General features: G+C 41.4%; 1 protein-coding gene across 2 annotated transcripts in view; it reads left to right on the forward strand.

The window, feature by feature from the left end:
• The window catches only part of SEL1L3 (SEL1L family member 3), a 64126-nt gene extending 58908 nt beyond the window's left edge, over positions 1-5218 (forward strand). The window contains exons 22-24 of one of the 2 annotated variants that reach the window (XM_073342340.2): positions 999-1101; positions 1196-1268; positions 4044-5218. In XM_073342340.2, the coding sequence (XP_073198441.2) occupies positions 999-1101; positions 1196-1268; positions 4044-4183 (316 nt within the window). In that variant the 3' untranslated portion in view covers positions 4184-5218. The remainder of the gene's footprint in view (positions 1-998; positions 1102-1195; positions 1269-4043) is intronic. The other variant, XM_073342341.2, reaches the window with a different exon arrangement.
• The last annotated feature ends 5835 nt before the right edge of the window (positions 5219-11053 follow it).

An 11053-nucleotide genomic window follows, 5' to 3' on the forward strand; every position in this document is an offset into this window, starting at 1 on the left:
GGAAATCTATAACTAGTATTCATTCCACCCCTTCTTGGGGTTAGGTCATACTATCAGAGCAATTGCTACCTCCATCGCTTGCCTTAGACACGTCCCAGTTGCAGAGCTCTGTAGGGCTGCTACTTGGAGCTCCACACATACTTTTTACAAAACTTCTCCCTAGACCTAGCATCTGGATTGGGTCTACTGTTTGATGGAGTAGTTTGGTGGAGCAGTACTATAATCCCTATTCGATTGGGACTCTGAGTCCCACCTTCCATTATGGGGTACTGCTCGCCAAACTATCCTGTGAGTGGGACTGCGCAGCAAACACGTGAAGAAGAAATGGAGGTTACTTACGTGTAACTGGAGGTTTTGCGGGGATGGACTCTGCATATTCACCCACATTCCTGGGAATCCTAATAGAATTTTGACTTGAGAAGGCAAGGTTGGAAAGAACTGAGGCAGCAGGGAGGCAGCCTCACCCTCTTTTATAGCCTCACCTTCAGAACTTGCAGGAATGCAGAAGAGAAAGGTAAGGAGGGGACACTTAGGGGCACTGCTACAAGAAGGTTTCACCGCCTCAGCTGCATCCGCTGGTGCGTCGCGTGAGTAGGACTACGCAGATTCCATCTCTAAGAACTCCAGTTACGGATACGTAACCATTATATCAGTTCCATTTACTTACAGAGAGCTGGTTTCCTTGATACCACATAAAGCAATTCCCATTCTACCCTGTAAGTGAAGTACAGTATGTACTGAAAGTTCACTCAGTAATTTGTAACATTGTAGAATCACCTTATAGATAAATGAGGAAGGATGACCTAGTGGTTAATGCATAGAGCTGTGAGTCAGTGATGAGAGCTCTATTCCCAGTTTTGCTATCGAGTAGCTGTGCAACTTTGGATAAGTCACTTAGGGCCCAATGCTACCATTCTTACTTCTTGTAGTCCCACTGCTATAGAAGTACCAAACAGTAATATTAAAGATTCAACACCATTTTTTATTTTTGTTTATAGGTGCTGGATTCATAGCAATCAAGAATTAATTAATCCATGCTCATTAGCTTTGCTTTATTTTTACTTAAGAGTTTTCTGGAATAACATTTTGCATTCTACTCTGGTATGTATTATTCCATTGTCACATTCATCAGTACAGTTACAGCCAGCGCCCTACCTTTGTATTGATCTAACACACATTTCTAAACTTATTGCAGATCTACTTCATGGGAACCTTTCTTGTGTCAATACTGGTTGCATTTGCAATGCAATATTTTCAGTCTCTGTCTGGTAAGTATTTGCCATGGTCAGGCTGAAATAATCTAGAAAAAAAATAATTCTATACATAAAACAGGGAACTTTAAAGATAGAACAGACTTCAAGATTTGGTGCCAGCATGCAGTTCATATATAATTTAAAGCAAGTAATGTCCTACAAATTCAGTCTCTTAATTGCAGGAGTAGATCTGACTCACACAAGTAGTCCTACTGCCTTCAGAGCATCAGCATGAGTAAGGGTGTGCAGACTCAGGCCTTAAGCGCAGAACAATAATTTTGCACCAGATCAGTAATTTGGAACTGTGTATTGATATTTGCCATCCTCCCCCCACTCCCCGGAACAATTTCACCATTCTTTCACCAATTTTAACCAAACGCAATTTGATTAGAGGATCTGAAAATCATTCTTATTATGTTGTATAGCATTGTAGCGCTCTGTTTTATTTCAGCATCCTAAGTAAGATACTGTTTTTAGTTTTTCATCCTCCAAAAAGCTATTAATGGATGTATAAGTGAATTAAGGGCTTTTGTTACTAAGGCCTTGGCTGTTTTTAACATAATTATTGTAGCTTGAAAACTGCAGCTTCCTTCTATTTGAAATGATAGTCACAGAAATGGGAAAAGATCTAGTAATTAGAGCGCCCATCTCTCTGCCAGTGCAGGACTACCCCCTACTATACTTTTTCTAGTGTGTTTTTTTCCCAGCAAGATTTCACATGCTCCAATTGATCTGTCTTCTATCACTACCCTTGGGAGAGTATTCCACAATACACCTCACTATTAAGCTGTTTTCCCTGATATCCAGCCTAAACTTTCGTTTTAGGAATTTTATCTGCCTAATGCATTCTGAATTTTCATACTCTTAGTCATACCCAGTGTACCGTCCTAATTGTGTAATTCCTCTCCCTTTCAGATGTTCACACCCATCAGATATTTGTTATCATGGCCCTTCGTAGTCATCACTTCTCCAAGTAATACATACTTCGCTCTCTGAATCTACATTACAAATCACTCCTTCCAGCCCCATGCACATCTCTTTTCCTCATCTCTTCTTGAAGTACAGTTAACTAGAATAATGGGAATAAAACAAACAAAAAATAACAAACAGACAGTTCAGTAATGTCAATTTCATGTGTCCTATTCTAGTAAAATATTTTTCTATAACTAGAGTTGGGTTAAGCAGCAGTAAGAGGATTTTTAACCTATCCTTGAAATAAAGGTTCAGAGACATAATTAGTATCACAGGAGAGGTTATGCTTATTACCACTTTTTGTTGTTGTTGTTTGTTACCATTTGTGTTAAGCCTTTCTGATGCTTTGACCATCACATTAGTTACTGAAGTCTGAATGAAACCTAGCACTGATGACTAATTTAAACCTGTTGTTAAGGCAGTGGTTATGAAGATTCCTAGTATAGCATTAACTTTAAGAAATAGTAACTGGAAGGAATAGATCATTTCCTTTTATAGTCCTTATACCTATCACCTTGTGAATAGTCAGACTAATGAGTTTATGACTTCAGGTGATTGTTGCTATTAGATTCAGTGGGCTGTATTCTGCACCCTGACTGAGCTCCACCTAATGCGTGGGCAGTGGAGCCAGTTGGGCTTCCCTCATCCCATGCCACTAGGTCCCAGTGTAATAGTTACTGGAGAGCAACTCTGACTTATACCAGTGGATGGAAGCTCATACTTTACACCCGTAAAGAATCAGTCACAGAAGAGCAAGAGTGGGTCAAAATGGATCTAACAGACTGGAAAATCCTGTCCATTGCTTTCTTTTCTGATAGGGAGGAAGTAGAGAATCAATGTTGGGGCCACATATCAGCCCTCAGTCTCCTAGAAATTTTTTTTCAGTTCAAAGGAATATTACAGACAAAAAAACATTGTCTAGGGGGAAAAGTGCTCATGATGTGCAATAGATAGTAAATCACTGGTCAACAAAGCTGAAGAGCATGATCAGCCACAAATTAAAGAAGAGAGCAAAGGCAGGCACGTATCTAAGGACAAGACAGTTTTTGATCAGCAAACTGTGGAAGAAATATGGACAAATTATGGAAAGAGGGTTTCCATTATATTGTATTTTCTTGCAAACTTAAAAATGTTATCGTCTAATCTTCATAGAATGGGTATATGGTGACAGGCTTATTACTGTAACAAAATAAAGTAAAATCAGGGCTATGTCTACACTGTGCCACTGTGTGGACGATGGGGTTGTGAATTGCAGCGTTACAGCAAAATGTTGCACACGAACTGCCCTGTGTGGACACTGCTAGTGCAAACTAAAAGATACTAGTTCACATTAGTGTAGTCTTCTCTCTAAAGCTACCTTTTACTTTGCACTAGCAGTGACCACACGAGGCAGTTAGCGCTCAATACTTGGGTGTGTTCTGCAGTTCACACACCCCGTTGTTAAGTTTTGGAAAATAATCCCTTATAATCACAAATATTCCTTTATTAATATAAAGTATACTGAATTATTAAGAAATAAGACTTACAACATATATGAATTGTTCACAGATGCATTATAAACTTCATTTTGAAAGCCCTGTCCTTTATTACCAGCTGCAATTGATATAATTTAGGGGCCATCGTAATGCATACATACAAAGGGACACAGTTAAAGTTACATTGGGCTACTTATTTTGACATTTCTTAATTTTTGAATACTTGATTTTTCTTCCATGTAGTTTTATTTATATGATTGTGTGGAAGCCAGATATGTACGTGTATACTTTATATATAGTACTACATTTCAATATTTATTCTGTATTTGTGTTTTTTCTACAGCCAATGATTCTCAGACACCAAGGCCAGAACAATCTCCAGATGTACATTCTTCCACTGAAAACACCAGTGACACTAGATCAGAGCAAGAGGAATCTACTCTTACGAACAATTTAGCTCAGCATCCCCATTTGATCAGCTGAGGTGTAATTCTCTGAAAGATTGGAATTCCAAAGCAAACATTAGGAAGGCATGGTCTTGAGCAGTTACAATACTAAGAGTTCACAACTGTATAGAATGGTATTAACTATATACTTCATGGGCTAAATCCTGCTCTTAGTTACAGCTGGGCAAACCCAGTGATCTAATCTATCTATTTTATAAAGGAGAAGGAAATTTTAAAAACCCAAACCAAGAATACATGTTGATTATCTCATTAGATTATACATCTGAATGCATTGTATGGTCTTGTTTTTGATGGGAATAGAAAAACAGGGGTGAAATCCTGACCACACTTTGAAGTCAGTGGCAAAACTCCCATTGACTTCAGTACGGCTAAGATTTCACCCACGGTATCTGATATTTTACTAAACAGTCTTTGCCCACACTTAGACGCAAGGTTAAATTTCCTGTAGCCCTGTTCCTGGAGGTTTGGCGCCAGTCTTTGTTTGCTTTGAATGTATTGGGTAGCTGAACAAGAGCGACTGATTATAGGGAGCAGCTCCCTTTACGAAAAAATACAAAAAAAATGGAAGTGTCACAGTAAATCAGTGAACAGTTTCTTCTCAAATTCTTATATGGGTAATATAGGAAGGGATTTCTCTCCAGTCTTACAGTAGATCTTAGATTGTCCTTGAACTAAATTATTGATCAGGTGTCGTTTTCATTAATTAATATGTTTATACAGCACCTAGTGTAATGGGGTCTTTGATTCCATGTCTAGAGGTCCAATAGGCTACAGTAATACAAATGATGATAAATAATAAAAATGCTAGTTAGGACAGTCAGGATAACAGAATGTACAGGAAGTAATCATACAGAGCATAGATCTCATCTGTCTGATTTTAAAGCTATGCAAAGTGAGTGGATGTAGGAAAGGAGTGACTGTGTTCAGCGGGTGTGTGTACACATAAAAATCGTATGTAATTGTATCCATCTATGCATTTTTGTCAGTTAAAACTACTCTCTTTGCACTGCTTTATTTACAAGAGTAAATAAAATTATTTTTCTATTGCTGACTGTATGGTAACTGGCTTATTTGTCTTTTTGTCTTGAGTTACAGATAGGATAGCTCTACACAAATGTTGTAGCCACAAATTAGCTTTAGAGGATATAATCTGTTCAGGTAATCTCATCATGCAGTGCTCCACTATTTGTAGCCTTTTCAGAAAAGCTCATCAGTAAATGGGGTTTTCCCCCTATGGAAAATCTTGACTTTTCATTGAAAAAACAAAAAGCCAAAAGGCAAAACATTTTCAGACCTTTGAGTTTGATGAGCCAACAGCGTAACACTGTTACAAAAAAAGCAAACATCATTCTGGAATGTATTAGTAGGAGTGTTGTAAGCAAGACATGAGAAGGAATTCTTCCACTCCACTCTGCTGATTAGGCCTCAACTGAAGTATTGCGTCAGATATGGGTGTCACATTTCAGAAAAGATGTGGACAAACTGGAGAGAATACAGAGAAGAGCAACATAAATGATTAAAGATCTAGAAAACATGACCTGTGAGGGAAGATTGAAAAAACTGAGTTTGTTTAGTCTGGAAAAGAAGACTGAGAGGGGACATGATAACAGTTTTCAAGTACATAAAAGGTTGTTACAGGGAGGAAAATTGTTCTTCTTAACCTCTGAGGATAGGACAAGAAGCAATGGGCTTAAATTGTGGTTTAGGTTGGACATTAGGAAAAACTTCCTGTCAGGGAGGTTAAGCACTGGAATAAATTGTCCTGGGAATTGTGGAATCTCCATCACTGGAGATTTTTAAAAGCGGATTAGACAAACACCTATCAGGGATGGTCCAGATAATACTTAGTCCTGCCATGAGTGTAGGGGACTGGACTAAATGACCTCTCAAGGAATAGGCACTGACTCTGTGAGTGCTCAGGGGCTCAAGCACGGGAAAAAATAAGGGGTGCTCAGCACCCACCAGCCACAGCTATTGGGCGGGGGCCACCGATCGGCTGTTGGGCTGCTGGTGGCAGATGCTCGTGGGAGGACAGAGAGCAGTGAGCAGCAGCCCTCAGGGGAGGGAGTGGAGTGGGGGAAGGAAGAGGTGGAGCAAAGGCAGGGCCTCAGGAGGGCGGGCGGAGGAGGCATGGGGCCTCAGGGTAGAGCAGGGATGGAGCAACCACTGCAAAAAATAAAAGTCAGCACCTGTTTTCTCGAGGTCCCTACCAGTCCTACTATTCTATGATTACAGCGGAAGCCATGTGAAGAGTAATTAATGATCAAGTAATGTGAAGATAAATACTACTTTACAATAAGATGGAATTAATTAATGCTGAAATAACAGCGATTTAATTAAGTTATTGTCCTTTACTTGTGATAATAACTGATTTTTGGAAAGTTATTACTATTATAAAACCTAGACAACCAGCAGTTGGGGGATTTTTTTAAAGAGAGAAAACTGAGTAGTTGCAGAAAATATTAAGTCTGAAATGGAAAATTATCGATTGAGTTATATTTAAAAGCAGTTTTCCCAAATTAGAGCAGAGAATAGAATTCTTCAAGTTTATATTTTGTATAACCCATTTTTAAGATTTAAGTTGGATAAAGAGTGCTGAAAGAGCTCAGAAATATAGCACCAAAAACAAGTTACTAACCTAACTTCATTTCATACTAGAAAATAAAGTGTGTGTGTGTGAGAGAGAGAACAATAATCCATCACAAACATAGCTGCTTCTAGCAATGTTCTATCACTCAAATAGTAACATGCATAACCAGGTCTGAGGTTTCTTTCCTATCTTTCTATTGGTTTCAACTTAACATCACCTGCAGCAAAATAAAAATGAAAACATGGCAAGGTATTAGAGACCTGATTTTTCCAAAATGGGTGCACAATTGTGCATCTAATTTGTGCACAGTTACAACAAAGGAGTAGGCAAATGGGTGTCTGTATCTGCAAATGGCCAGTTAGCCATAGCTAATGATAACAATAATGTCAAAGAACTTTGATAAAAGGGAGTGTTGCCTAATGAATAGGGCACAGGGCTATAACTGAGGAGATGTGGTTTCAATTCCCAGCTCGGCTGCTTGCCAGCTGTATGACCTTGGGTAAGTCACGTCACTGCTGTGTGCCTTAGTTTCCCCAGCTGAAACATGGAGATAATGATACTGACCTTCTTTGTAAAGACCTTTGAGCTCTATGGATGAAAAGTGCTAAATAAGAGATAGGAATTCCTATTATTAGCAGAAACATGGACAATTATATCCAATTTACAGATGGTTTAATTGAAATACAGAGAAATTAAGACCTAGATTTACACAAATAAAGTCAGTTATAATCAATGTATATTGCAGGTGCTCCCCACTTCTGCAAAATAGGCCACAGGTGCCTCAAATCAGACACCCAAAAATTAAAGGACATGCTGAAAATTCACTCATGTGAATTACCTAGGGTCACAGGGTGAGTTAGTGGCAGAGTAGACCCAGAATTCAGGTGTTCTCAGTGGCCCTAGCCACTGGACTATGCTATCTCCTAATTTGCGTGGGGATGAACTTTAAGCATACAATTCTGTGTGTGTTTTGGAGTGTGTAGTTACACATAAGCATACATGAAAATTAGGCCCAGCGATGCTAACACTTTTGTATATTTATATTTGAAATTAAATAAATTTCATACATATGAAACATTTCTTAATACTTGTATGGCACCATTGAGATCCATGCCATTTTACAAGCAGGCAAGTACGAGTTTTTAAAGGGGATCTTGGATGAGAGCAAGACTATTTAGTGCGCTGGGCAGAAGGAGATGGCCCAGACAGAGAACAGCATGGAAAATAGCCCCAAATCCTGAGTGAGAGAAGGTGCCTAAAGGCTATGCAGTCCTGGAAGAGTAGACTGAACGTAGTACATGAGCAAGAGTGTAGTAGGACAGATATGTAAACAGGACTGGGACTATGCAAAATCTTGGGAGTGAAGACCAAGGGCCTGAGTCGTAGGGCTTGGCTACACTTGCAAGTTAGAGTGCATTAAAGCAGCCCCAGGCAACCTAATTCCTGACCCATCTAGATGCTCTAAGGCCCCTTTATACCACTCTAGGCACAAATAAACTTTAAGGCCCTTTGTATGCTGCAGTGTTAAGGGATTTTAGTGAAAATGTGAATCGGGAGCAACGTGTCTGAACCTGATGCAGAATAAAACAGCATATCTTCCGTACTTCCAGCCTCTGTGCATTTACAGTATATGCCTTGCACAGAACTCATGTCAAGTAGTGATTGCACTCCCATAAGCCTGCTTTTGTTAGACATTTACACCACACTTGGCTTTCATGCAGGAAGTAGTATGATGTATAGGATATCAAAATAAATATTGATGACAAGGATATAAATAATGCAGTTCAAGTATTTTATTGCAGATATTGCTAGGCATATGGTTTTCAGTAGCATGTAAATCCTATTGATTTTCAAAGGGCATTGTGTTCCTTCACCAGTTGAGCACTTATGAAAATCCCATATTACATTCATGGTCATTTTGGAGCAGAATTACAAAGATATTTAGAGGCCTAAAGATGCAGATTGTGGCACCTTGGACCAGATTCACAAGGGGGAACATAGGCACCTAAATGCCACTTTTGGTACCTGAATCCAAAATTTAGATCCTCAATACTCCCGCGCAGCTTCTGCCTAATGCTGTAGGTGCCTAAATTACCCAGTCTATGTTTCTGCCAGTAAAGTTCCCAGGGCACCTCCATGTCTGCTGGTGCACATGCCCACACCCTCAATCCTGAGATCACTGAGCAACTCTGTGCCTAACTCACACTTAAGCCGCAGCAGATTCACAGGCTAAGTATCCCCCGCTCTGGCTTGCTTGGAGGGCCCGATCTGGTAGACATCTTCAGCAGCTGCTTTAGCCTCCAGTATTCAAAGGAGCAGGGACTGGAACTCAAGCCCAGGGGTGATGGATTCTTTCTAAAAGTGGGGGAGGATGAGGCCCTGCCCCCTCCCCTCCTCTTCTCGTGGAGGCCCTGTCCCCCTGGTCAAGCCAGAGCTGGTCGGGGAGGGGTGTCCCAAAAGCAGCCCCCAGCCTGTGTTCCCACGCCCAGGGCACCCCCCTCCAGGGAAGGTGGTAGGTCTGGGGCTCCCCACAGCTGCCCGTGTGGCTCTTACCCCGACCTGGCTTTGGCTTCCAGCCTGGCCTGGAAGCAGGGTCTCGGGGGCCAAAGACCCACTGCCAGGCCATAGGTAAGAGCCACCCAGGCAGTTGTGGGAAGCTGCAGACCATCCATCTGCCCTGGGCAGTGGACACAGGGGGCGGGGACACAGTTCAGGGGCTGCTCTTGGGACCTCCCCACCCTGGGCAGGTGGAGAGTCCACAGGTGGAGGGTCTGCAGCTCCCCTCAACTGCCCAGGCTCCCTGGACTGGTCTTACCCAGGCCGGGCTCCGGCTTTGGGACTGGCCAGGGGGTGGGACCTCGGGGGAAGGAGGCACAGGAGGGGCAGGGGGCTGGGCCTGTGGCGAAAAGTGAATGTGCCATCTCCTCTTGGCTCCCCCTATTCTGACACCCCTGCCCAGGTCTCCCACATCCTGGGGTGAATGTGCTAACCACTGGGCTCTTGGGTAAAATTGGGCACCCCACCTCCTCTTTGCTTTCACTTGAGAAAAGAGTGACCTGATTTAGGCACCTAATGCCAGGAAAGGGATAACGGCTGCGAATCCCCAATGGAGGAAGGAATCTCCCTGCAGCCCAAAGTTGGTGGCCTAACTCCCTTTGAGAGTTGGGTGTGCCTTAGGCTGTACCCTTCTGCTCAGCATTTCCTATTTGCTAGCTTAAGTGGCTCTCCATTTAGTGTGCTTGCGTCTGTGAATTGCTTTGTTAGGCACCTAACTCTCCTTGGATGGGGAGCCAAGGCATCTATCTCGAGGTTGTGAATTCCACTTAATGGCAAGGTGCCTAATCAGGTGCTGTACACACACCATAATAAGTCCCCCAAGTAAATCTATTAGGATTTTCAAAAGCACATTGGTGAATTAGGTGCCTAACTCTCCTGGCCTTTCAGTGGGACCTAGGTTCTTATGCTGTAAAAGCACTTTGTAAAGCCCACTAGGTGTCTGTCTGCACCTTTATAAATTTGGCTCTTTTATCACTTAATCTTCATTGTTTAGTCAAAACGCCTCAACTCTCCAGGCTCTCTTCTATCCCTGCTCTTGTCCCCAACTTTCCTCTTCCCGTTCCCTTCTCTGATTTGTTCATGTCTAGCTGTGTCCGTTATCGCTCTTTATCGCTCATCTACCTTTATCGCTCATCCATCACGAAGGAACATCCGAGCTGCCAGTGCTTCTCGCCATTTCCTCTGAGGTGAACGGGGGCCCATTGCCACCCTTGAATGGCAGCTTGAGAGAGCAGGGAAGAGACCCAGCAAACAGAAAAGCTGCATAATCCGTCCTTTTATTGTGCCCATAATTTTTATGTGGCCTTTCTTGTAACTTTATCAAATATTGTTTGCACTAGAAAGGGTCAAAACTTTATTGCACCAGTATTTGGAGCAGATATAAACTCAAACAAAACAGCAAGAAGCAAGCACATAGAAATTACTGTAATAAATGTCTATACATGTCAGAAGATCAAGTTATGACAATGTTTGACGTACATGCATAGATACTAGAGATGGAAAATGCTTTGCACAGCATACTGTTTAACGGAATGCAGTAATAAAAATAAGTGTGCATAATTATGAGGCCAATAAACTAAATGCTTTATTATCCATCCTATGCTTAAACCTAGTTAGCAGGGGAGATATACAGCTTGATTTACGAGCAATACTAAACCATTTCGGTCGTCCAAACTAATCATTATCATTCAATTATGATGTGTTCGACTCTCTTGTCATATATTAGACTAATGTTAAAGG

Source organism: Lepidochelys kempii, chromosome 4 (assembly GCF_965140285.1).
Source record: "Lepidochelys kempii isolate rLepKem1 chromosome 4, rLepKem1.hap1, whole genome shotgun sequence".
In the NCBI taxonomy this organism is placed as follows: Eukaryota; Metazoa; Chordata; order Testudines; family Cheloniidae; genus Lepidochelys; species Lepidochelys kempii.